This window comes from Bufo bufo, chromosome 4 (assembly GCF_905171765.1).
Source record: "Bufo bufo chromosome 4, aBufBuf1.1, whole genome shotgun sequence".
Classification (NCBI taxonomy): Eukaryota; Metazoa; Chordata; class Amphibia; order Anura; family Bufonidae; genus Bufo; species Bufo bufo.
The window spans coordinates 384806316-384833604 of NC_053392.1; the positions used below are offsets into that span (position 1 = coordinate 384806316).

General features: G+C 43.8%; 1 protein-coding gene across 5 annotated transcripts in view; it reads right to left on the reverse strand.

Moving 5' to 3' along the window:
• The window catches only part of REPS1 (RALBP1 associated Eps domain containing 1), a 116124-nt gene that overhangs the window by 64006 nt on the left and 24829 nt on the right, over nt 1-27289 (reverse strand). For 4 of the 5 annotated variants that reach the window (XM_040429226.1, XM_040429229.1, XM_040429225.1 and 1 more), the window contains exons 2-6: nt 26259-26382; nt 16945-17144; nt 16127-16280; nt 14738-14862; nt 1315-1477 (exon numbers count right to left, since the gene is read on the reverse strand). In XM_040429226.1, coding sequence (XP_040285160.1) covers nt 1315-1477; nt 14738-14862; nt 16127-16280; nt 16945-17144; nt 26259-26382 — 766 coding nt within the window. The remainder of the gene's footprint in view (nt 1-1314; nt 1478-14737; nt 14863-16126; nt 16281-16944; nt 17145-26258; nt 26383-27289) is intronic. The other variant, XM_040429227.1, reaches the window with a different exon arrangement.

The following is a 27289-nucleotide window of genomic DNA, read 5'->3' on the forward strand; positions in this document are numbered from 1 at the left end:
CTGGGTTCAAGTCTGGAAAATTAGGGGGCAGGAAGGGACTTTAAAGTCTTGGGCATGCTCTTCCAACCAATGTCAGACATTTCTAGCCGTGTGACATGTCTTATTGTCTTGCTGGAAGATCCCATCCGCCCCATTGAAGGCAACCAGCATGTATGGATGTACGTCATCTTCAAGGATGGATTCATACCCAAATCGGTTGATAGCGCCTTCCACATGGATGAGTGGGCCGAGAGAATATCACAAAAACATTCCCCAGAACATAACTCTGCCACCACCAGCTTGTGTTCTTCCAGGGTGTTTGTTCTCTGATGTTTGTCGCCTGACAGACCAACAGCCATACGTTTAATGAATAGAAAATGTGACTTATCGGAGAAGGCAACCATTTTACCAATCAGCGGATCAATTATGATACTGCCACAAAAACTGAAGCCTTTTCTGCAGATGCAACTTCGTTAGACTGCCACCCTTAGTCCGAAAGTCAATAAGTCCTCTGATAAAATACCCATTTTACCTATGACAGCAACGAGGGATACATGCTGCCAAAGTTGAAAGTACGAAGTGGTTATAATAATGTGACTCAACTGTGTATATTACAAAGCAACGTAAGGTCTTTATCAAGCAATGTGAAATATAACCAAGTGAATAATGTACTTACAGTGAATGGGGCTCCATGTGAGGCTCCAGAGGACAGTGCACGCCTGCGTAGTTGGAGCCTCAGGACGCCAGACATAGATGTAGTCATGCTTCTTTACCATGAGATAACTCTGGAGCCTCACTCACTGTAAGTACATTATTCACTATTCAATTGCATTAGATATGTGAATATGCTTTTGGGTTATTCTCTTTATGTATAGGAGGTTACAACCACATGTTAGTGGTCTATTTAAGGTTTAGTGTTATATTTCACATTGCTTGATAAAGACCTGCGGGTCGAAATGTCGCTATTGATGCTGCCTAACTACTAAATAAAAACACCATTGACTGAATTGGACGAGTGCTGCGGATTTCTTTACATTGCCGTTTGTACTGGGACCCCTCACTGCGTGCACCGCATTGCCCTGGATGCATACCAGGTGACTTGAACACTGCATATGGATATATCCCCACTAAGAGGCTTGGAGTGCTGCTTATCTTTCTTTTGTAAGCCAATATATCTAGCTCTGAGAGCCTTCATATACATGTATGTGAGATGAAGTAGTGATTATTGTGCGAAAAGCCGTCAACGTTTTTCTTCTGTACATACACAGATGTATGATTCCTATGTGGCAGACGAGAAAATGCATCTTCAATAGATATGGACAAAGCTGCCCTTACCTGGGATAAACCCATTTAGGTCAGGCTGAATGTTTTTGAACTGATTGACATAATATTGCCTCTGTTCATCAGTTATCTTCCAGGGATCGTCATAACTACTGGATTGTCTACGAATTTCCTTGGTGGTGGTTGCTGAAGCCACAGTGCGTACAGTTGTCTGGTCCTGGAATTAAAATGAGTTCTTCCCCATTAGTAATGCAGGTTGTAATATATAGGAAGGAGACAGGCCTACTAGACTGGAGAAAGCACAAAGGTTATTGACAGATTTACCGAAGTCTGTGTGCAAACAGAAGCAGATCCTAACACCGGCCACTTGCATGCAAACAGAAGTGAAAAAACAAACAAAAAAAAAACAAAAAAAAAAACCCACGACATTTAAAAGGAGAGTGCTTGGTTAAAAGCAGAAAATATACATTAAATGGAGGAGATGTGCATGCTTCTACATATAATGGACAACTGGGGAATAACAAAGATGACAGGCAAGAAGAACCCCGGAAGCATGAATGCATGTTAAGAAAAAAATAAAATAAAATCTCGTACAGTAATATAAATTAGACAAACATTCTATAAAAGGTTCTCTGTGGGGACAACTTAAGCAATATTGACATACACAAGTAAAACCTGAACTATAAAAAATAAAAAAATATATATAGGATTTTTGTGCCGAAAAATCCCTTTCTTGTTCAATTCATTGGGGGACACAGCACAGTGGGTATATGCCCAGCTACCACTAGGAGGCGATACTAGATATAAAAAAAGGCTGGCTCCACCCAGGTGGGCTATACCCTCTCCACAGCCACTAGGCTAATCAGTTTGTACCAATAGCAGTAGGGGAGAGATACAAAAGTGAAGAACCAACATGTCCTGGACCGGGAAAGGAAACGAGAACAGCAGCCTGGTGACAGAAAGGGAAATGAAAACAAAGGGTGGGATCTGCGTCCCCCAATGAATTTAACGAGAAAGGGATTTTACGGTAAGTACAAAAATCTAATTTTCTCGTTAAGGTCATTGGGGCACAGCACCATGAGACGTCCCAAAGCAGTCCCCGAGGGTGGGAAGGAAATCTCATGCAAAAAGTTGGACGCACAGGTGCTGGAGAACCCTGTGACCCAACCGGACCAGGAGAGGCCATAGCATGAAATGGTTCCAAGGGAAAAAAATGTAGGAGACAGTCAGGATTCCAAGGACAAGTGCCTGGGAAAAGAGCCTAAAAAGGAACAAGGGGAAACACCCGGCTCCTCCCGAGGTGGGATAGGGAGTAAGGCAGATGTCCTGAGCAAGAACCAAGAGTTGAACAAGTGGGCACTAAAGAGCCCGAGGAAGGATCTGGAAGAACCAGGGCTCCTCCTAAAGAAACGGGAGAGTAGCACAGCAGTGTCTGTTGGTAACGACCTAGCGATCTGCATATGGAAGGATGCTCCAGGAGGAGAATCCATAAGAGGACAGACCCAACAAGAAAATTAGACTATGAGGGTACCTGGCAGGAGAAAAAATGCCTGGAAAAAGAATGGGCAGTCCTTAACCAAGGAGAAAAAATGCCTGGAAACAAGCTAAAAGACCCTGTGGACCGTCCCTCGGCAAAAAGGAAGATGCTTCTATAAGGCCTGGAAGCAAAGGAACCTGACCAGAGAGAGGACCCAACAAGGAAAAAACTAACTTGTCGCAGACCAAAAACATGGCCTGACTGTGGCCAGCCTCCTGTAAAGGCTATATTCCTGGCAACGTGAAGTCTCAGGGAAAAGGGAAACAGTAGCAGGCCCTGGTAATACAAGCAGAGACACACGGCTGAGAAATATTGGAGTAGAAGGGAGAGGATTCCAAACAGCCTAAGGAGGAACAATTCTCAAAATGAGGGAAAGCTCCATCCCGAAAGTGACCAATACGATCCAAATTGCAAACCGTAGTATTAAACTCCCGGATACCAGGTACTTGACCTGGGGAGACGAGAAGAGCCTATGGGGACCCAGGAGGGAAAAGAACCAAACCGGGCCCAAAGCAGCAGCTGTCATACAGAGCATGTGCGGTCAGAGATGCCACGAGTAGATTCCCCAGAGGTAACCGGTCAGCTTGATGGTCAAAGAAACAAACATTGGGGCAGGGACTCCAAGCAAGATTACCTATACAGAGGCTCAAGTAGGGTCAACAGAACTGGACCACATGAGGATAATAATAGCTAGATTATCAAGGGAAAAATGAAATGTATCCAGCATAGGGGGAAAAAAAAACATCAGCCATGGTTAACCAACCATCCCAAGTGTAGTGGCTAGCATACTGTATAACACTGCTCCAGAATGGGAAAGTACAGCAGCCTGGATTTTGTAATCGAAAGGCCAGATATCCATATGTCAGAAGAGGATGCAGAATTCGCCAGGCGTAGCTGGGAGAGACTACACTAAAATGTAGAAACCAGCTACCAGCAGAGCACAATGAAACCCCCAAGGAAGGGGGAAGAAACTGACAGGTGCAGAAAATGGCAAGGCCCAAACAGACGGCCCTTCTGTCATGTAGCACCATTAATCCGCGAATCTAAGGGCGTACAAGAACGCCCTGGAAGAACTATGGGACCATATCCGATACCAGGCCAAGCAGCGGAAAATCCCACCCACCAAGTAGGTGTGTGGCGCTCACTAGTCCGGTCACAGCCATATCATCGAGGACGTCCAGCGAAGACCCGAAAACTGCAGTAGCGGCTGGTGCTCACAATGCTTCGTATCCCTGCAGGATAGAACATTCAGCGGAGATCCAGGAACTCTGTCAGGACTGGACCATGTAACTCTGAAAACAAATCAGAGAAGCAGTAAAAACAACACGAGTACTCCATCATGAAATGGGGTAATGCGACTGTGCGGAATACAGTAGCACTTTATAGGGATGAAAATCTAGCATGACAGCCAACAACCTGCACACGCGAGGGGAGCCTGGTTGTCTGGTGCAAGCAAGTAAAAATCATGCCTAGTACAGAGGCAATGAGAAGACTTGGAGGTACTGCACCAGGTGTCAGATCTGTAGAGGCCATTCATATACTGGATCTAAGAATTGCAACTCTACTTCTCCCAAAAAGGGGGGAGAACATATGGTTGCCAGGTACATACTCCAACCACGATGGCCTGTCGGACACAGCACCTTGAGATAGTACAAGTACACCGCCGAGCACGACAGTAATTAGGTGCCAGATGAATACAGTGATTGCGGATGGTACCATCACTCAGCATGAAGATGGGCCCCATGATTGCCTAGCACAGATTAGAGCCAGGAAAATACACCCAGTAATGCAGGAGCCGTATGGGCCACAGATTGTACCAATAGGGCACAACACTTGGAGATACTATAAATACTCCGCCTGAATGGGAGTAATGTGATTGCATGGTCCACACGATAATGAGAGTGGAGACATCGCTACAGCATCTGGAAATGGTATAGGTACTGCGCTTGATAAAGGAGTAGAATGACTGCATGAAGTAATACATTGCAGACTAAAAACCAGACAGATGGAATGGCTACAGCATCTGGAGATGGTACAGGTACTCTACCTAATAAGGGAGTAATACGTTGTGCAGTGCAGACTAAAAACCAGACAGATGTAAAGGCTACAGCATCTGGAGATGGTACAGGTACTCCATTGAAGGAAGCAAAGTGGCTGCATGGTGCACACTAGAGCCAGACAGGTGCCATGGCTACAGCGACTAAACATGGCATTAAAAATACCGCCGTGCCGGATCCATCCAAGCGCAGACCGGTAAAAATGTGAAAAAAATATATAACGGATCCGTTTCTCCAGATGACATCCGGAGAGACAGATCCGTTCTTGCAATGGCCCCTCCCATAAGCAGTGAGGAGCGAGGAGGGGCCAATAAAAAGCTCAGGAAGCGAGGGGGGGTGGTTGCCGGGAGAAAACGCGGCCTACTTGCGAAAGAAGCCAGGGCCTCGATTAATGAGGTGGACGGAAAAGGTTCGCCATTGTCGGACCGGAACCGCGGGAGACCTTGGGTGAGGGGGGCTCCTGAGGAGGAGCGACGCTAAGGGAGGAAAAAAACAGGGCAAAAGGAGCACCAGGGCCCCGAGGACAGGCCGGGGAACATGCGGCCTAGTCCCGTCAGAAGCTGAGGACTAAAGTAGAGGGAAAGGCCGGAAGAGGGAAGGGTGGCCAGGGAGGAGCAGGATACCCAAGGGAGGGAAGAAAAAAAAAAGAGGAAAGGAGGGACCTAACCAGGCCCCACAAATAAAATGAATTCCCATCCCTTGGCCAGAAAGGGAGGTTTAACCCGAGGGACCTCTTGGGGCAGGGACGCAGGGGAGAATACTTACCGTCCGGCGTCTTCAGGCGCCGCAGGGTCACTCCTTCGGCAAACTCAACACTTACGTGGGATTGCCGGCATGCAGATGCAGTAATGGGGGACTGGGTGACCGGCGTAGGTACTTCAAGTACGCGCCCGCGTGCCACTAAAGTGGTAATCCACGATGGAGCCCCATCCTGCAGAAGGAAAAAAGAATACAAATAAAAGATAATTAAAAGCAGCAAGACCTGCAAAAAACAGAGCAGGTCATGTCTGCCTCCTATGGACACTAAGCTAAAACTGATTAGCCTAGTGGCTGTGGAGAGGGTACAGCCCACCTGGGAGGAGCCAACCTTTTTGATATATAGTGTCGCCTCCTAGTGGTAGCTGGGCATATACCCATGGTGCTGCGTCCCCCAATGACATTAACGAGAAAATCATACCCTAATATATACTTCAAGCAGGCACAAAATGCCACCCAGCACTTCACAAATGTGCACCTTCGTGCAACTTTGAATCAAAGTGTAAATGATCTACAGAAATGTATCCTGGTGCCTGTAAACATCCGAGTCACTGAACAAGACAAAAGAACACATTCTCTTATTGTTAAAGCTAAACTCTAGGCCTATATTTTAGTCATATTCATGTGTCCATGTAAATGAAATAATCAAAGGGAGTCTGGCAATAGGAAATTTACTGTTAACCCTTAGGATACCGGAGGTTTTTTGTTTTGCGTTTTCATTTTTTTCCCCCCATCTTCCTTGAGCCATAACTTTTTTATATCTCCGTTCACATAGCTCCGTTCACATGGGCTTATTTTTTGCCGGACAAGTTGTACTTTCTAATGGCACCATTTAATATGGCATACAATGTAGTGTGAAGAAGGAAAAAAAATTCCAAATGGGGTGGAATTGAAAAAAAAAATATATATATATAATGCAATTAATCCACTGTTTTACGGGTTTCGTTCCCACTGCATTCTCTTTGCGGTAAAACTGACCTGTGCCCTTCATTTTCTAGGTCAGTACGATTACAACAATACCACATATGTATAGGTTTTTTAAATTTGAAAACAGCATACAAATAAATTTGAACTTTGAAAAAAAAAAAATATATGTTTTTTTTTTTTACATCACCCATACGTTTTTTTTTTTATAGTTATATCTATTGAGCTGTGAAGCTGTGTGGGGCTCATTTTTTGCGGGACAAATCTGTAGTTTTTATTGATACCATTTTGGAGTTTGTGTGACTTTTTGATCACATTTTATTACTTTTTTGGGGTAAGAAAAGCGATGAAAAAATGGCAAATTGGCCATTTTGACCCTTTTTTCTATTACTCCATTTACCCTATTAGAAAAATATTTTAATATTTTAATAGTGCGGACGTTTTCGGACACGGTGATGCCCATGAGGTTTATGTATTTATTTTTTTTATTCTACGGTGATTTAAACTTTTATACTTTTTTTCTTTTTTTGTGTTTAAGTTTAGTTTTCTTTTACATTTTTTTATGATTTTAAAGCTCATATTTGTGCCTACAAAACCCATTTTGTTTCTTTAACTCTCCTTAAATCTTCTAGACCCATGATTTGAGGAGAATTGCTCATTTCTTACTGTATATTGGCCTGCCACCTGCCTACTGGGCAAAATAAGAATTGCAGCTTCAATACCCTGGGTCTCTTCAGAGAAACCCAGCGTATTGAAACCAATTATCGGCATCCTCATTGGCCGCAGAGGTGCCGGTAAGAAGCCCGGAAGCACGAGATTCCGGATTTTTCCCCCTTTAGATGGCGTGATCTGACTTGATCACAGCATCTAAAAGGCTTTAATGACCACGATCTGCATTATTGCCGGTTGAGGTCAATAGCCGCGGGTCTCTTCTGTTTGAAACAGCAGAGACCCCCTGTCCATTGAGCCCCATGTTTGCACTTCGCTCTAGGGCCGTACATGTAAGGCGCTGGTACCAAGCACATTGCATTATAGGGCTAGCTCATCAGAATGTAATGATACACTATACGGATTAAAATATTGGGACACCGCATTATACATACAGTGGCTTTTACAACATCTCATTCTAAATCCACAGGCATTAATATGGAGACCCAGGGACCTGGATTTTATACACCTGTGCCAATGGGACTAAATGAAACATCTGAAATAAATAATTAAGGTGTGTCCCAATACTTTTACCCATATCGTGCACTTTTTTCTTAGAGGTCCATTGCTTCACTCTGGAAAAAAAGTACTTTTAATCTATATGCAAAAGAGTAATTGAGTGCCACAGGGTGAGCCAAAGTAATCTGTGCACCCATACTCCTCCTGTGTCCTCTGCCAGTCCCTCCCTCTCCTTGATTCTCAGGACCAGGTTCCTGCTTAGTTACATCTCGGTCCTGTCAATCAAAAAGGTGGTGGGGGACTGGCAGAGGACACAGGAGGAGTAAGGGTGCACAGATTGCTTTGGCTCACCCTATGGCACTCAATTACTCATTTGCATATGGATTAAGAGTACTTTTTCTCCAGAGAGAAGCAATGGGTCACTCAGTAAAAAAGTACACTATATTTGGGGAAGGGGGGGGGGGGGGGGGGGGGGTTTGCACAGAGAGGCTTTGGCCCACTCTCGGTGCACTTTACTGCCATTTTGCATATGGATTACAAGTACTTGTGAAAGGTATCATTACTTTCACACTAAAGTTTTTCTTTTACGGCATAGAGTTCCGTCACAGGGGCTCTATAACGGAAAATAACTGATCAGTTTTATCCCCATGCATTCTGAATAGAGAGTAATCCGTTCAGGATGCATCAGGATGTCTTCAGTTCAGTCATTTTGACTGATCAGGCAAAAGAGAAAACCATAACAAGCTACGGTTTTATCTCCGGTGGAAAAAACTGAAGACTTGCCTGAATGCCGGATCCGTCCTTCCGGTCTGCGCATGTGCAGACTGAAAAAAATAAATGCTGGATCAGTTTTGCCGGATGACACCGGAAAGACAGATCCGCATTTCAATGCATTTTTTCGACTGATCAGGCATTTTTAAGACTGATAAGGATCCTGATCAGTCTTACTAATGCCATCAGTTGTCATACGTTTTGCCTGATCCGGCAGGTAGTTCCGGCGACGGAACTGCTTGCCGAATCTCTCTGCCGCAAGTGTGAAAGTACCCTGAGCTAGCTATACAACATGACTGGTGTGACAGAATTTCCTGGTGACAGAGTGCCTTTAAACATTTCCAGTTGTAGAACAGAATTCTTATTTCTGTGGACTTGTGTATTATGTTCTCATATTCCAAATTCTCAACCGAGAACTTATGTATAGAGACTCTAGAATCATCTTGTATACAAGGGCATACAAATCTAAGGCTACCTTCACACTAGCATTTAGTTTTCCGGTATTGAGATCCGCCATAGGGGCTCATTACCGGAAAAAAACGCTTCAGTTTTGTCCCCATTTATTGTCAATGGGGGCAAAACTGAACCGAGCGGAATGCATTCTGTTCAGTTGCGTTTCCATACCCGAGAGCAAACCGCAACATGCTGTAGTTTGCTTTCCGTCCTGGGATCCGGAGCAAGACGGATCTGTCATGACCCCCAATGCAAGTCAATGGGGACGGATCAGTTTTCTCTGCCACAATAGAAAACGGATCCGTCCTACATTGACTTTCAATGGAATCCATGACGGATCCGTCTTGGCAACGTTAAAGATAAAACAACCGGATCCGTTCATAACGAATGCAGATGGTTGTATTATCAGTAACGGAAGCGTTTTTTGCTGAACCTTGCCGGATCCAGTAAAAACACTAGTGTGAAAGTAGCCTAAGGGGGAGATTTCTCAAAACTGGTGTAAAGGAAAACTGGCTTAGTTGCCCATAACAAACAATCAGATTCCACCTTACATTTTCTAAATTAGCTCTGAAAAGTGAAAGGTAGAATCTGATTGGTCACCTGAGCCAGTTTTCCTTTTTGCCAGTCTTGATAAATCTAACCCTAAGTGAACAGACTTCATTTACATGTGGGAATTGCTTTTATGAGTGAACACACTCGAAGTTTCATCAGGGACATCAAGATACTAACTGTCCTTCTACTGATTCCTGTGGGAATCTGTACTCCAGCAGCCTTTCTACATCTTTCATACACAGATTCCTCCTGCAGGAACCTTGTAAACATAATTCACAAAGGCTGAGATAGGAAATGGTGTAGTGTGACTGTAGTCAGCACAGTACAAACCTACCGTAGCTGTGAACTAAACTGCTGAGTCTTGAGGTACACAGCCTCGGTGCTACAGCATTTTAAATTAGGTTTTTAGGTAACCGGTCTGTGTACTCTGTACTGCAATAAATAAATCAACAGAAGAATGCAAATGCAAGTCAGCTGATGTTCAATTACTGTGGTAGAATTCAGATTTTGTTATAGATTAGGAATGTTGTATATCTCCTTTTCCACCCTAAAATCCCCCAAAAATCTAAATAATTTAAAAAGGGGTTATCCATTCATATATATTGATGAACTATTCTTACAACCAATCACTATCTGATGATGACCTATCCTGAGGATAGGTCATCGTGATCATTTCACGGATAACCCCTTTAAATGACGTGTTTGCAGCATGAAAACTCATTCCTTATAGAGCAGCGGTTCTCAACCTAGGGGTCGCGACCCCCTTGGGGGTCGATCGGCCCTTTCCGGGGGGTCGCCTGAGGCTTCCTATTGTGGGTCGCCTGCACAACGGCAGCGGCCCCTTATCCTCGCGCACAGGAAGTGATGTCCTACCACTGCCTGTGCTTGAAGAAGCCTGACGTCTGGACGGGTAAGTCGGGCCGCCTGTCTGCTGAGGTCCGAGTTTTTTCGTTAATTACACCGCCGCTGAGCACCACTGCCACCAATGATTTAATTGAGCCTGGCTGAGCCTGGCTAATTTTATTTTAATTATTTGGATGAGCAAGGCTTAATTTATTTGGGGGGACCCTGAGCACCATTGATTTATTTATTTGGGGGGGGGGGGGGGACCTGAAGCACCGCTGATTTATTTATTTGGGGGACCCTGAGCACTTCTGATTTATTTATTTGGGGGACCCTGAGCACTTCTGATTTATTTATTTGGGGGACCCTGAGCACTTCTGATTTATTTATTTGGGGGACCCTGAGCACCATTGATTTATTTATTTGGGGGTAGTTGGTTGATAAATATACCGCAAGGCCAATTCCAAAGATTAAAGCGAAATTGCACTTTAGAGAACCAGTTTGAAGAGGAGGCTAATAAGATGAAAAAGGCATTTCTAGATAAAAACTACCCAGAAGAATTAATCACCGGATCCCTAAATAAAGTAAGGAATATGAAAAGGGAGGATTTTTTTGTAGAAAAGGTGAAAAACTCAAATGAAGAAAAGGAAGAGATAAGGATCATCCTACCCTTTAATGATGAGTATAGGAGGATCCAAAAAATAATAGGGAGACATTGGAGTTTGCTACAAAGAGATAAAATCATAGGCCCCCTAATTCCAACCAAACCTCGGATAACCTTTACGAAAGCTCCTAATTTAGGGAATAAGGTGGCCCCAACGGTTAAAAGAGGAAACCCTGGGAGTACCGCCTTACATAATTGGTTGGATATGGAGGGTTTTTATAGATGCGGGAAGTGTGCAAACTGTAGGATCACTTCTTTTCCTCGGAAAACAAGTGAAATTATTTGAACGGTCAATAAATATAAACATACGATAAAGGACTTTTTAACGTGCAACTCGGATAATGTCATCTACATCATTGAGCGCCCATGTGGACGCCAATATGTTGGGAGAACGAAAAGACTTCTAAAAAAACGTATCTCAGAACACATTACCAACATCAAAAAGGGCTTAGAAACCCACACACTGTCCAAACATTTTAAACTGATGCATGATAAAAACCCGACAGGCATAAGATTCGCGGCAATTGACAAAGTAGAGAAAGGATGGAGAGGGGGGGACCATATAGGTAAAATGTCCAGACTAGAGTCCCAACGTATTTATGAACTCAATACTTTGATGCCGGGTGGATTGAATGCAGAATTCGAATTATTCGGATTCTTGTAAAATGGTGGATGTCCCCCGTGGACGGCAAAACCCCTGCAGGTTTTGTAGTATCCTGGGGGGTTCGGCCCTTTATGGGGGACCTCCACCTAACATCTTACCCTTTACAATCCACCCTGGTGTACAAATTATGAAGAAAAATGGAATTATTTGTAACATATACTTTTAACAATGCATGAATTAATAGCGGTTTTTAGATATATATTTATATTTTTATTGGTCAAATTCCATTTTTTTATATATTTTATTATTTATTTTTTATTTATTATTTATTATTTTTTATTTTAATTCATTTTTCATTTGCAGTTATATGTAAAATGACAGAGGATTGTATAGAATGATTGTCATATAACCCTGTGACTAATTATTAAAACCGCATAGATACCGCAAGGGATTTTTTTGAAGAGTAATAAAATCAACGAAGTATATAAATAAACCTATTTGATGGAGAGGAATAGAAACGAAATAAACATAACACTTATAGATAGGAATGTATTGTATATAGGAATCGGCGAATACTAATGTGTATTAAGCAGTATGGTATTTGAAACTTAAGTCTTTATGGACAATTGAGTGGATTTGAATGGAATGGATTTTTACTCCGTATCAGTTTTTGAGCGAAATGAGGAGGTTCATCATGTGTTTGCACAATTACCATTTGTAAGACACTATAAAAGCAGGCAGTTGTGGGGGAGTCTGTACCACTGAAGGGGCAAGTACCCCGAAACGCGTTTGGTGAGGAGCCCCCCGGAGCAACCCTAAGAAGTACGTGCTTGAATTAGCCAGAGCCGTGCGGTAATGAAAAGCCTTTGAGAACTCCGTTCTTATCAACCCCTGATACGCCGGGATTTACAAGCGCAAACACACGAGGAGTGCGTCGCATATCAAACCGACGAGGGGAAAAGTACTTGTGAGTCCCATCGCTGACCGGCCTCCTGTCACTACGGAGCGGTAGTCAGAGGATCGCAAGGGCACGGAGAAAAGACAAAGTATCCTCTAGTTGCTACAGGAGTAGCTGAAAACAACATTTGTCTCCAAGTGTATCAACGCATAGAACTACACAGCACAGTGAGTATTCAGCGGGACGCCGCAGGTGTACTCACTCAGGTGAAGGGCTTTTGATCTCAGTTTTATTATCCTCTTCTAGTGAATTAGGACTGTGAATCATATAGGACTCTGAGAGGCTAGTCAACTTACTAGCTAAAACCATCAGTTGGTTTATTTTTTATCCAGAATTATTCTTCTTCACTTTTTTCATTATATGGACTGATCCTTATCATCCCCAGCCTATCCACAGCTGGTATTATTCCATCCAACTATTTATTCTATATCTATGTGTTTTATTATTTAGTGTACTAATGTGTTCTTTTATTGCTTGACTGTATAGTATATTTTATATGTGTTTTTAGAATTATTGACTGTATTTTACCTTATATGTCCATAAATAAATATATGATTCTACATAAGTGAGTGCGCCCAGTAAATCTTTTACCATTATTTGTTGTTTATTATTTATTTTAAAGTTATTTATTTGGTTTACAAATATTTTGTATTTATGCTAAAGTTCTGTGGTTATGAATGAATACTTGTGTATTTGAATTAACATTTGGTGTATTGGTGTCTGTGCGTGTTTTTGGTGGGTCATCATAACAGTAGCAAAAGTAGTTATGACGTAGCAAGGAAAAAAATGTAATGGTTGGGGGTCACCACAACATGAGGAACTGTATTAAGGGGTTATGGCTTTAGAAAGGTTGAGAACCACTGTTATAGAGGTTGTCCTATATACCCCCACTTCAGACCTCCCTCCCAAGGTTTGATCAGATGACTGCAGCAATCATATGCAGTATACCCCACATGGCCACTGGCCTTCTCTGACTCATATCATAACGCTGAAGCCAGTGTCTGGCTGCAGCTGTCAAGTGGGGTATATGGCACATCACTGCAGGCAAGTAAACTAAGTCAGGATACTAAGCTCTGGACTTAAAGGGGTTATCTCACTTCAGCAAATAGCATTTATCAGGTAGAGGACGTTAATACAAGGCACTTACTAATGTATTTTTTTCCATGGTTACGACCACCCTGCAATCTGTCAGTGGTGGTCGTGCTTGCACATTATAGGAAAAAGCGCTGGCCTCTCTTGTGGTCGGGTCTGTGGGAGTGGGCGTAGGCCAGTGTTTTTTCCTACAGTGTGCAACCACAGCCACCGCTGCTGGATTACAGGGTGGTCATAACCATGGAAACGAGCAGTGTATAATGTGGAGGAAAAATGAATCGAGCCAGCAAAGGAAGCAATATGGATAATAACAACACATTAGTAAGTGGTTTGTATTAATTTTCTCTACATGATAAATGCTACTTGCTGAAGTGACACAACCCCTTTAATTAACGTGCCTAACACCCCCGAACTGCATCTTGACAGGTCCCTCCCTAAAGTGATAGTCCACGATCCATTAGTTTTGAGTCCGCTCCGGCTAGGGTAGTTGCTCCCTGCTGTTGGTGATCTTCAGATTCCAGACTTGTTTACATCCAGCTGGGCTTTGGACGGGACAAAGTGCACCGTTGCAGCCACTAAATAGCCTCAGACCTGACATGTCCCCAAGAGCCATGTCATGCTGGTCACATGCCACCTGGAAGCCTGGAATTGGATGATTGCAGACAACAGCTAAGGCGCAGGACTGGAGTGAGCAGGTGTGTATCCTTCTTGTATTAAGTCAACACTAGGAGGGTTAACTCAAAACCAAGGGAATACTGTCTGCTGGGCATCTTAATCCTAAAAAAAAACAAAAAAAAAAAAACAAACATGTATGACATACAGCTCTACTGCAACATGTTGTTTGGCCTACCATAAGTAGGTACAGTATTGATAATGTATATGTCCCATGCTGTCTCTGCCAATTCCAAAGGGAAATCCCTGGCCAAAATTAAAGTAGTATTTTATTAAATCCAAAATGGACAACATAAGACAAAATCTGAAACAAAAAAAAAATTAAAAATGGAAAGATGGAAAAAAAAAAAAAAAAAAAAAAAAAGAGCCATTTCTGCTCAGCAAATCAAACAAAGCAAATGAAAAGGCAACTAATAAAATGTCACACCTGGACAGAGGCGGGATGCATGGCTAAAAGAGCACTGCTTGGTGGAGTATCTGCAAAACTGACCCAATTTTCCTGATGTGGAAGTGGAGACTGTGCCGGCCATGCTCCTTCACTCGATGAGCCACCTGGACAGAAAACCGAGAAATTAAGTATATACAATGAAGAGAAGATTTCATTTCAACAATTGAGAACCAAATGTATAAGAAAAAAAACAACCTAGAACAACAATTTGTAAACTTCTGTTGCTGTTTCCATGCCCCTGAAGTCATTATTTCTTTTTTCTGGAAGTTAACTGATGTACCTTAGACTAAATGCTTCAACAAATTATAAACTGAACTAGAGGCGGCAGGCGATGCCAAGATTCTTCTAATTGCACTCTGTGACAGATGCCCTTTAACTCCTTAGTGAACCCCAATGAAGCGATCCCTAAGGACCCTTAGGTTAGGCCGCCACCTTTTTATGGTGGCCTATTCTAATCACTGTATGGCTCTCCCGTGCAGCAATGAGCAGGAGCGGAGCTGGTGCAGCCTGGCAATATAAGACACTGTACTGCTAAGGCAGAACAGTGTATTATACACTTAAAAAAAAAAATATATGAAATTGCAGTAATTGTACTGACCTATAGAGCAAAGTTATTTATACTGAAAAACGAATGCCGCAAAATTTATAACAAACACTTAGTGGCAGTATTGCTGTTTTTGCCCCATTTCCCCCCAAATAACAGTTAATAAAAGGTAACCAGTAAATTAGGAGTACCCCAAAATGGTGCCATTAAAAACCACAACTTGTCCTGCCCTCATACTACCACATCAATGGGAGAAGAAAAGAAAAAAATCTCTCTTGGAATGCGAAGATGAAAAAAATTGCTCACTAAGGCCCAAAACCGTCTGGTCACTAAGGGGTTAATGTCTCTTATTTAACATTAAGAGTATAGGGGTAATAGCAGGAAAATGATACATAAAATTCTATTGAAGGAAGAGTGTACATACTTAGACAAAAAGGTAACTTTGTATTAACATGAGTATTACATAAATACAACTGTTTGAGGTCAATGGACAGAAAAGAACATAAATCCTAAAATGCATTTCAGGATATATTAAAACTAGTAAAATTGTGAACAGAAAGAAAGATGAAAAACCCACTTATCACATCCTAACAAAACTGACATAGAATCATACAGGGTATCTGAGAGGTGAGGGACACAATCACCCTAAATTCTGCCCCTAAAGACTACTCAGCTTCGGAGGACCAATGCGTTTCAGCACAACGACTCCCTGCTGGGACTCATCCGGGGTAGACAGGTTATGCTGAAATCTCTCTAATGGCAATGCACTGTGTCATACATACTTGGCAGAGATGCACACTGGCTGCTTGAGATTATAATCATACCTGCTTGACTTTCACTGTAAGGTGTCCAAAATGGACCAGACCCTGTCACAGGCCGCTCACTGTTCCCTCCACTGGCATGTCGGCTGTGCTTCCTCCAAGAATGTGGAGAAGATGGTGGAGACTGCTGAGGGGATACTACAGGAGAAGTGGACTCCTTGGCAAATAAAGGAGGAAATAAATAGTTAGTGGTAGTAGACGATATAATGGCTAACACACATATGTTATGTATTATACTGTTATTAAGGTCCTTCTCCTCTGGCTCCGTTCATTATCTAGACCACCCCACTTCTGTCACAGCTGATGAGGACACACAGAAGGCTGGGACCCTCAGTGACCATTACAATGGTGGTTCCAAGCATCTGTTGTCTCCTGACAGCAGTCACGTTGATTGAGGTGGTAGTCAAGTATGCCACTCCATTTACCATCTTCCTCGTGGCAGTCATGCACTGTGGAAAAGGGCACCTGAAACCCCATTCTAGTGACTGGCGGGCACCCAGGGATCAAAAATTTATCGACCAACCAGAAGATAGATCATTTCATTTGTGGACAAACGGTCCCTTTAACCTAATGGGGATTTCCAGGATGCTTATTTTGATGGCCTATCCTCAGGACAGGCCACTATAATATATAATTGCTGGGAGTCCGATATCCCCCCTCCCCCCGCATGTCCTTGATTCAGCTCAGATACCAGAAATGGGAACTATACAGCTCCCCGCACTGTGTAGTGGACAGAGCAGATTACTGCAGTGGGAGCAGCCTGCGTCCACTATACAAACACTGATTAAATTACTTAAAAGGGGTGAAATGATGAATATTACCTGCTGCTCTGCCGCTGTACGTGGCTGAATAATATCGTGACTAACTGAGCTTTTCTTGACCTGTATTCTGCTCGGAGGAGGAGGAGGAATAACTCCGGAGTAAGAGGAGGAATTATCGCCCTCTGCGCTGTTGGAGACTGGATGTCTTGAATCCTGCTCATTTTTTGACACCAGAAATCTTGGCAGAGGAAGGTCCTTAACTAAAAAAAAATGAAAAAATTAAATAAAATAATAATAAAAAAAAAATTGTATATCAGTATTTTTTTCTGGTCTGTTGTGGCAGCCATATTTGTTAAGTGACAGCAGGGTCCATTACAAGTGATTGACATTCTCATAAACGGACACCATCCTATCATTTTCCCAGCCTGCACTGCTTATAATAAAGTGTTTTCTGTCAGCAGACCACAAGAAAACTGCAGCTTGTCAGAACATGCACCTAGTGTGCCTTCATTTGCCCATCTGATAAAAATCTAATTGTAATGTGCAGGTTTTTCTAAGGCCTCATTCACACACTTACAGTAAGCCAAAACCAGGAATGGGTCCTAACACGGGAAACGTAATGGAAAGATTTATAAGTTTTTGCATCCACTACAGATTTTTGCTTCACAATACAGAAGTATAAAGAACCACATAGCAATAGCATAAAGAACACTAGCATATAATAGCATAATGATAAAGCTTTTAAACATAGAAAAATTGCTTTCTAGAACCTTAAAGGGTTTCTGTCACCCCACAAAAGTCTTTTTTTTTTTTGGATAGTTACATTCCTTATAGCGCGATATAGGAGAATATAATCTTGTCACTTACTTTCATGCGGCCGATTTTTTAGAAAATGAAGTTTTATAATATGTAAATCCGGTCTCTACCAGCAAGTAGGGCGTCTACTTGCTGGTAGCCGCAGCAGAAAACCGCCCCCTCGCCGTGTTGATTGACAGGGCCAGCCGTGATCTCCTCCTCCGGCCAGCCCTGTCGGCATTTCAAAAATCGCGCGCCTCTGTTCATTCGGCGCAGGCGCTCTGAGATGAGGAGGCTCGTCTCCTCAGCACTCCCTCAGTGCGCCTGCGCCGATGACATCACCTAAAGAGAAGACGTCATCGGCGCAGGTGCACTGAGGGAGTGCTGAGGAGGCGAGCCTCCTCATCTCAGAGCGCCTGCGCCGAATGAACAGAGGCGCGCGATTTTTGAAATACTGACAGGGCCGGCCGGAGGAGGAGATCACGGCTGGCCCTGTCAATCAACACGGCGAGGGGGCGGTTTTCTGCTGCGGCTACCAGCAAGTAGACGCCCTACTTGCTGGTAGAGCCCTGATTTACATATTATAAAACTTCGTTTTATAAAGAATCGGCCGCATGAAAGTAAGTAAGACTATTATATTCTCCTATATCGCGCTATAAGGAATAGAACTATCCAAAAAAAAAGAGTTTTGTGGGGTGACAGAAACCCTTTAACCTTTCCTGGTAAGTTTTATCCTGCAATCCATGTACTAGTTTAGAAGCTCTTCTCTGAACTCTCTCCAAAGTATCAATATCCTTCTGGAGATATGGTCTCCAGTACTGCGCACAATACTCCAAATGAGGTCTCACTAGTGCTCTGTAGAGCGGCATGAGCACCTCCCTCTTTCTACTGGTAATGCCTCTCCCTATACACCCAAGCATTCTGCTAGCATTTCCTGCTGCTCTATGACATTGTCTGCCTACCTTTAAGTCTTCTGAAATAATGACCCCTAAATCCCTTTCCTCAGATACTGAGGTTAGGACTGTGTCACTGATTTTATATTCTGCTCTTGGGTTTTTACACCCCAGGTGCATTATCTTGCACTTATCAACATTAAATTTTAGTTGCCATATTTTTGACCATTCCTCTAGTTTTCCTAAATCCTTTTCCATTTGGTGTATCCCTCCAGGAACATCAACCCTGTTACAAATCTTTGTGTCATCAGCAAAAAGACACACCTTACCATCGAGGCCTTCTGCAATTTCGCTGATAAAGATATTAAGCAATATGGGTCCCAGAACAGATCCCTGAGGTACCCCACTGGTAACAAGACCATGGTCTGAATATACTCCATTGACTACAACCCTCTGTTGTCTGTCCCTCAGCCACTGCCTAATCCATTCAACAATATGGGAGTCCACGTACAGCCTTACTCTACATAATTAAAAAACTAATCTTTATTTCATGATGGAATAACCTTTTTTTTTTAAATCATCGATTTTTATCCACCCTGCTGTGACGTCACTGTGTGTATAATCCCTGCGCTGTGACGTCACTGTGTGTATAATCCCTGCGCTGTGACGTCACTGTGTGTATAATCCCTGCGCTGTGACGTCACTGTGTGTATAATCCCTGCGCTGTGACGTCACTGTGTGTATAATCCCTGCGCTGTGACGTCACTGTGTGTATAATCCCTGCGCTGTGACGTCACTGTGTGTATAATCCCTGCGCTGTGACGTCACTGTGTGTATAATCCCTGCGCTGTGACGTCACTGTGTGTATAATCCCTGCGCTGTGACGTCACTGTGTGTATAATCCCTGCGCTGTGACGTCACTGTGTGTATAATCCCTGCGCTGTGACGTCACTGTGTGTATAATCCCTGCGCTGTGACGTCACTGTGTGTATAATCCCTGCGCTGTGACGTCACTGTGTGTATAATCCCTGCGCTGTGACGTCACTGTGTGTATAATCCCTGCGCTGCAGCTGACAGAACTGAGATCCCTTCCCCAGGAGGTTTGGTCCGGGCTCATCATTCATCTCATAGTTCTTCTCTTGTAAACTTATTTTGTGACTAGATAAAACTGAAGCAGCGCAGGGTTTGAAGAGAAATGTCCCTCGTTGCCGCCTGTGTCCGCCATCACTGCCCTTCTGCTGTCCCGGATTATTTGTCCTGTCCGGGGGATAATGGAGTCGCTATTGTCGGCGTCTCCGGGGCCGTCCTTGTGCTCCCTCCGCTGTGGACGCGCACTAAGTCCAGGCCGGAAGTACATCCCGTGCTGTGATGGGGAGGGGGTGGGGCTGCGGTCCTGTTTGTCGGAGGGATCTCGGAGTCCTGTGAGTGCGTTAAGCCTCATGCACACTTCCGTGGAACACAGACCGTGCGATACCTTACTGGATTTCTTCAGAGTGCAGGAGCTTCCTGCTGCCGCCGCAGTTCAGTAATGCACTGGTATGATCTATACAAAATTCCTGATCACCATGGCGACCTGGCATAATGTATGGTAACCAGATGCCTTTAGTCTAAATTTCATGTACACTAACAGCTTAGCGCTACATTGATTTGGTTGTGGAACCAGTAGTACACAAATTTCTCCAAAGTGTCCCAGGAACAATTTTACAGGACATTGCCACGTCACATATTGCTCATGCTACTGTGAGCAGCCTGCATGGACTACATATGCTACCATGACCAGCAGCATCTTCAGCCCCACCTCCCATTAAGCACGTCTGGGATGTCATTAGTTAGCAATTGCAAAGGGAGCTGCCAGCAGTGGATCTTGCCAATTTGCATGCCCAAGTGCATTCAGAGTGGCAGAACATTCCTCTGACAACCATTAATAACCTCACTGATAGCATGCCAATGTGTGTAAGTGCATGTATTTCTCTTGCTCATAAATTGAAGTTTTTATTTTTTAGCTCATTTATTAGGACCAGTGTTTTAGACGCCGGTCTAGATGGTCCTTGCGCTGGCGCATGATGCACCTAAGTCATGTAAAGGCGAAGGCCTCTACATAACATAGGTGCATCCACCGCCGGCCTAAATCTACGCCAGCTCCCTTGCTGGCATAGATTTAGATAATGTTACGCTACGCTTATTTTGTAAATTTGAGATTCTTGGCAAATGCATTTTGTACAAAATTATTTGGGCCCATCTGCAGCACGTCAAGGCGATCTCTGTAAGACGGGAACCTAACACTAAATACTACCTGCTATGTGCCATAACGGCCACCATAAAATTCAGGGAGTGGAACTTGTGTGTATATATATATATATATATATATATATACACATCTATCTCTATATATATCTTGTGCAGCAGAAGTGTTTAGCAGATGGACGCTCCTATCAAAACTTCCTCTCCAGATGTACTTGATATTCCACAGTAGAAATCTGAAACTGACCCGTGGATTTGCATTTGTTCATAGTTTTACCCTGGACTGCAGCCATTTTAGAGGGATTGAAGTAAATTAAAAACCATTGATACAGGGAGGCAGGAACAATCTTTTCTGGTGCGGTCAAGAAATCTTCCAATACTGTTGTGTTAAAGAGCCTCTGTCAGCTTGATCAACCCCATTAGAGTTGATCATGCGGATTTAAACAATACCTTTCTTTTGTCTACATGTTAAACAGCTGCAGAGACATCTGTTTTTATTCATATGCACATGTTGGAGCATCAGGGGGAGGGGCTGAATCCTGGAAGCACTTTTTTTATTTAATTTTTAACACCCCTTTTTTAACACTCCCCTCCACTTGATTGACTAAGCTAGGTATCAGCATGCTGAAGAAAGAGCTATGTCCTAGCATGTACATATCATATACACTACGATACTTATTTTAGCCTTACCATGTCGAGAATTGAGGTTTTCTAAGCTTAGAAAGCCAATACATATTACTGGTTTATTAACAGACACCAATAATATGCATTAGCTTTTTAAGTATATATAAAAAAAAAAAAAAAACTTTTCTTAATATAATAAGGCTATAGCCTGGAGGTTAGTGGGCAGTCTTGCATGTAGAAATCCCAAGTTCAAATCCTAGCGAAGAAACAGCACTTGCACAAAAAGCTTTGTTTAAACCTTAAGGACACAGCCATATTTCACCTTAAGGACCAGGCCATTTTTTGCAAATCTGACCAGTGTCACTTTATGTGGTGCTAACTTTAAAACACTTTATGTGGCCGTGAACTACTGTACGGGCAGAAGGTAGGGCGTAGAGGGAAAGGTGCGGTGTGGTTTTTGGAAGGCAGATTTTGCTGGACTGGTTTATTTACACCATGTCCCATTTGAAGCCCCCCTGATGCACCCCTAGAGTAGAAACTCCATAAAAGTGACCCCATTTTGGAAACTACGGGATAAGGTGGAAGTTTTGTTGGGACTATTTTTAGGGTTCATATGATTTTTGGTTGCTTTACATTTACATTTTTGTGAGGCAAGGTAACCAAAAATAGAAATTGTGAAATTTCATCTCCATTTGCCATAAACTGTTGAGGAACACCTAAAGGGTTAATAAAGGTTGTAAAATCAGTTTTGAATACCTTGAGGGGTGTAGTTTCTTAGATGGTGTCGCTTTTATGGAGTTTCTACTCTAGGGGTGCATCAGCGGGGCTTCAAATGGGACATGGTGCCAAAAAACAAAACAAAAAAAAACATCAAAATCTGCCTTCCAGTAACCATACAGCGTTCCTTTCCTTCTGCGCCCTGCCGTTTGGTCATATAGCAGTTTACAACCACATTTGGGGTGTTTCTGTAAACTGCAGAATCAGGGTAATAAATATTACGTTTTGTTTGGCTGTTAACCCTTGCTTTGTTACTGGAAATTAAAAAATAAAAAAATAAAATGAAAATTTGAGCAAAATAATAGCTGTTCGTTTTTATTTTATATTTTTGACCGTGTTCATCTGAGGGGTTAGGTCATGTGGTATTTTTATAGAGCAGATTCTTATGGACGCGGCGATACCTAATAGGTCTACCTTTTTTTAATTTATTTATGTTTTACACTATATTATCTTTTTTCAAAAAAAACAAACAAACACATTTTAGTATCTCTAAGAGTCAGTTTTTTTTTTTTCGTTTTTAGCCGAGTATCTTAGGTAGGGGCTCATTTTTTGCGGGATGAGAGGACTGTTTTATGTACCATGCCTGGGTTTTGGCACTATTTTGGGGGGGCATATGACTTTTTGATCGCTTGCTATTACAGATTTTGTGATGTAAGGTGACAAAAAAATTTTTTTTGCACAGTTTTTATTTTCTTTTTTTGACCGTGTTCATTTGAGGGGTTAGGTCATGGGGTATTTTTATAGAGCAGATTCTTACAGATGTGGCGATACCTAATATTTTATTTTAGTTTTACGAAATAATATTTTTTAATTTTTTATTTTTTTTTCGTTTTAGTGTCTCAAGTCTGAGAACCATAGTTTTTTCCGATTGTCAGTGGCTAAATGGAATTAAAATTGGGGAAGGGGAATATAAATTTAGTACTCCATGGAAGTGTGGTACTCCCTGAAGCAACCAATAATGCAGAGGCCCGGATGATTGGGGCACGTGTCACACTGAGTAGTGGTGTCCCTCCGTATCCCCCTCCTGTGACACACTCTGCACCTTTTTTGGGTCCGTCCCTTCTTTCCAGTATGGGGGACCACACCTGGAAAGTGTTGGCCAGGCACGATCCGGGCACCTCCAGTTCCCGAGGTTCTCCGGCCTGCTCTTTCCCGGTCCGAAAAGATCAGGTCCTGTCTATTGAGGACTGCCTCATAGAACTGAAGGAATGTCCCTGTGTTGCCAGCGCTCCGGGACAGCACAAAAGAGTTGTACAAGGCAACCTGTACCAAGTAGACCACAACTTTTTTGTACCATGCCTGGGTTTTGCGCATGGCATTATATGGCTTGAGGACTTGATCAGAGAGATCAACTCCTCCCATATACTGATTGTAGTCGACGATACAATCGGGCTTGAGGACCGTTGCTGCTGTACCTCGCACCGGGACAGGGGTGATGCCGTTACCGTGAATTGTGAACAGTACAAGGACATCCCTCTTGTCCTTATAGCTGACCAGCAACAGGTTTCCACTAGTAAGGGCACGGGTCACACGCCTAAGGATAGGTACCTGGAGGGGGGGGGCAGGGAGGCTGCGTTGATTTTTCCGCACGGTCCCACAAGCGGACGTGGATCTGACGGCGAGGGACTGGAACAAGGGGATACTAGTATAAAAGTTATCCACGTACAGGTGGTAACCCTTATCTAGCAGTGGGTGCATAAGGTCCCACACAAGTTTCCCACTAACATCCAGAGTGGGGGGACATTCTGGGGGTTCAATACGGGAATCTCACCCCTTGTACACACGAAACTTGTAAGTGTACCCTGAGGTACTCCCACAAAGTTTGTACAGCTTCACACCATACCTCGCCCGCTTAGAGGGAACATACTGGCAGAAAATGAGTCTCCCCTTGAAAGCAATGAGAGACTCATGAACCGCAACCTCCCTTCCAGGTACATAGGCCTCCAAAAATTTGGCCCCAAAGTGATCGATAACCGGCCTGATTTTGTACAGGCGGTCATAGGCAGGATCACCTTGGGGGGGGGGGGGGGGGGGGGGTTGGGGGGGTTTGGGGACCCACTCCAGTAATGCCTGACACTAGGTTTTTTGACTAGGCCCGTGTGCAGCACGAGGCCCCACAACGTCCTCATCTCAGCTGCACTGACCGGGGTCCAGCCACTGGCTCTAGCCAAAAAGGAGCCCGGGTGTTGAGCAATGAACTGTTGGGCGTACGAGTTCGTTTGCTCCACCATCAGATTCACAAAGCGGTCACTGAAAAAAAGACTAAAATAGTCATATTCAGTGAAGCCCACTGTGGAAATCTGGATTCCTGCTTGGCCAACAAAATCAGTAATCACATGCTCAAAATGCTCTGGAGTATGCCATGCAAGTTCACCGGCAGGGGGCTCTGGTGGATATAACTGGTGGGCCAGAAAACTAATACGAGCCCCAGAGCTGCTCGTACTAGGGTGGGCCACAGGGTCCCTAGCATGGCAGTCCCCTTGCTCCGCCTGGCGGCGTCTCCGCCGCCTTGGGGGCTCATTATCATGTGGAGGATGCAGATTTTTGCTGCGGGTATACTCTGTGTCCTTAAGTACCAGTACATCAGGGCGTACCTGTATGCCCTGTGTCCTTAAGAGGTTAAAGGGGTTGGCCCATCTCATACATTGGTGGCATATCTGTAGCATACCTCTAGAATGGAACCCGCAAAGAGAATTTCACTGGCGCTGGCTTGGCTTGGCTATTTCTGTCAGCCCCATAGAAGTGAATGGAGCAGAGGCCGCGCTTGCGCTTCCAATTCATTTCTATGGGACTTCCAAAAAAAGCCAAACGCGCCACTCGACTTTTTTGGCACTCCCACAGAAATTAATGGAGGGCAACCGTGCATGTGCGGTTCACTCTTTTTCACATTACAAGCTCCATTCTATGGGACCCACACCTAGCAATATGCCACCAATCTATAAAATTATCAATCCCTTTAAAAACACATAGTGAGACTTTTTACCGTAAAAAAAACTAGCATGGGAGAAATAAATTCCCTGCATTGTGCATCCATGCATGGTAAGTTTGAAGAAGGAATCAGTATGAAACCAAGTAGCAGATCTGGGCAAAATCTGCAGAAACAAAATGAGCACCAAATAGTGCAGATTTGTCACATATTTCCCCTTCTGTATTGCACAGTCAAGCTCTGCGTGGAGTCTGGACACCCGCTGCTGCGTGTGGGTGAGATTATTATTTTTTTAACCCTCACCCATTTTGCTGCTTCTGTGAACACTGAATTCTGCTGAGGAGAATGTGTAGCGGTTACACCAACAGCGCCAAAAAGGATCACTTGAGCTTTCCTGGAACAGATTTCCTCAGGTGCACCAGACCAAAAACCTGGTTCAGCAGTACTTCAGTATGAGGAGCAATCCCGTAGGTTCAAACTAGCAGTATAACCAATAATTACATACCAATATACTAATTTTACTGTTTACAAGTCTAAATGCCATTCTTCTAGAAGGCTTATACAAGAAATAGAAAAGTAAATTATCCAGGTAAAAAGGCCAAGTTAAAGGATTATTCCAGTTAGAGAAACGTATCCCCTATCCACAGGATAGGTGATAACTATTAGATCAGTGGCGCCCTACTGCTGGGATCCACCACGATCATGAAAATGGGACCCCGTATCCCGTGGAGCCCCAATAAAATGGACGGAGCAGCTGGTTGGAAATGCGTGCAGCTGTGACTTTCATTTCTATGGTAGAGCCGGACGACAGGTTATTAGTACATGATCAGTGGGGGTCCAACACCTGGCCCCTCCCCCCAATCAGCTGCTCAAAGTGTTTACGGATCTCCGGTGAGTGCTGCAGACTCTCCCTAGGACATTTGACGGTCATCGGTCACATGGCCTAGGTGCAGAAGGGGGCTGAGCTATCCAATGTATGGCGCTGTACTTGGTGGCTGCGGAGTGTCGGATGTCAGACTCCCGCCAATCACATACTAATGACCTATCCTGAGGATAAAATATGACTTATTTTGCATTTCCAATTAACCCTGTAGTGTCAGAAGTCAGGAAATTCTCACCAGTGTTTAAACTTTCAACTCGCAATGGTAATCCCGACTGTGCGACTGCTACAAGCTTCAATGCAATGTAGAACTGGCTTCTACCAAAGTAGCCAAGTCTCGTCGCTCCACACAGCTCCATGATCTGAAAAACATTGGAGAAAAGAGGTATGTGAATATCATTATACAAAAATAAAGTAGCACTCATATGAGATGCCAGCAGAGGATATTGGCCTGCTAGGACAATGGGTTGTGGCATCCTGGTGAGCAATTTCAGATAGAACAGCACCAGAACACTGGTAACACTGGAACTGGAACTGACACAAGATATTCAGTAGATCACACTGTAATCCTAGGGAATGGCGCTCTCCAGTCACCCACAAACATTGTCCTAGAGTTCTCCCGTAACGATCAGGCAGAGCGCATATCAAATACTCTGAATGAGCTCCATCCTCTCCTTGCTGCATGGAGAGAACAGGAAGCAGAACCATCTGTGTTCACCCTCCTACTACAGCCTGGACATTGCTGGAGCTTGGAGAGGTGAGTAACCACCAGCCCAAGGTATGAAATACCCTAGACCAGGGCTCGACAAATCCCAGGCGCCAGGTCGCCATGGCGACCAGGAATTTAGTCCTGGCGCTTGGGTATTTGTCAGCCCGTTTTCAAAGGTGCCCGGGCGATGGGTGCGGAGCTGCCGTTCTGTCCGGAGGCAGCACCGTTTGAAACAGCTCCGTCACAGCACACAATAGCAGAGACGCTGGCAGCAGGGAGGGGAGGGACTCGGGAGGAGTGTAATCTGATCCTAGAGTGGAAGCTGCTTCTGACAGCCCCTCCCCTCCCCGCCCACCAACCAATCAGAGCTGAGGCAAGGCAAGCACTAGCAGCTCTGGGTCACTGACACAAGTACAGGAGGGAGTCTAGAAAGAATCGAATGAGTCTCAGGTTAAAAGAATCTAAAGATCCGAATTAGTTAGAGACTCATTCGATTCTTTGAGTTAAAAGAGCCGTGAGTCAGACTCTAGAACAGGTTACACTGAGGCTCTCGGCTGATG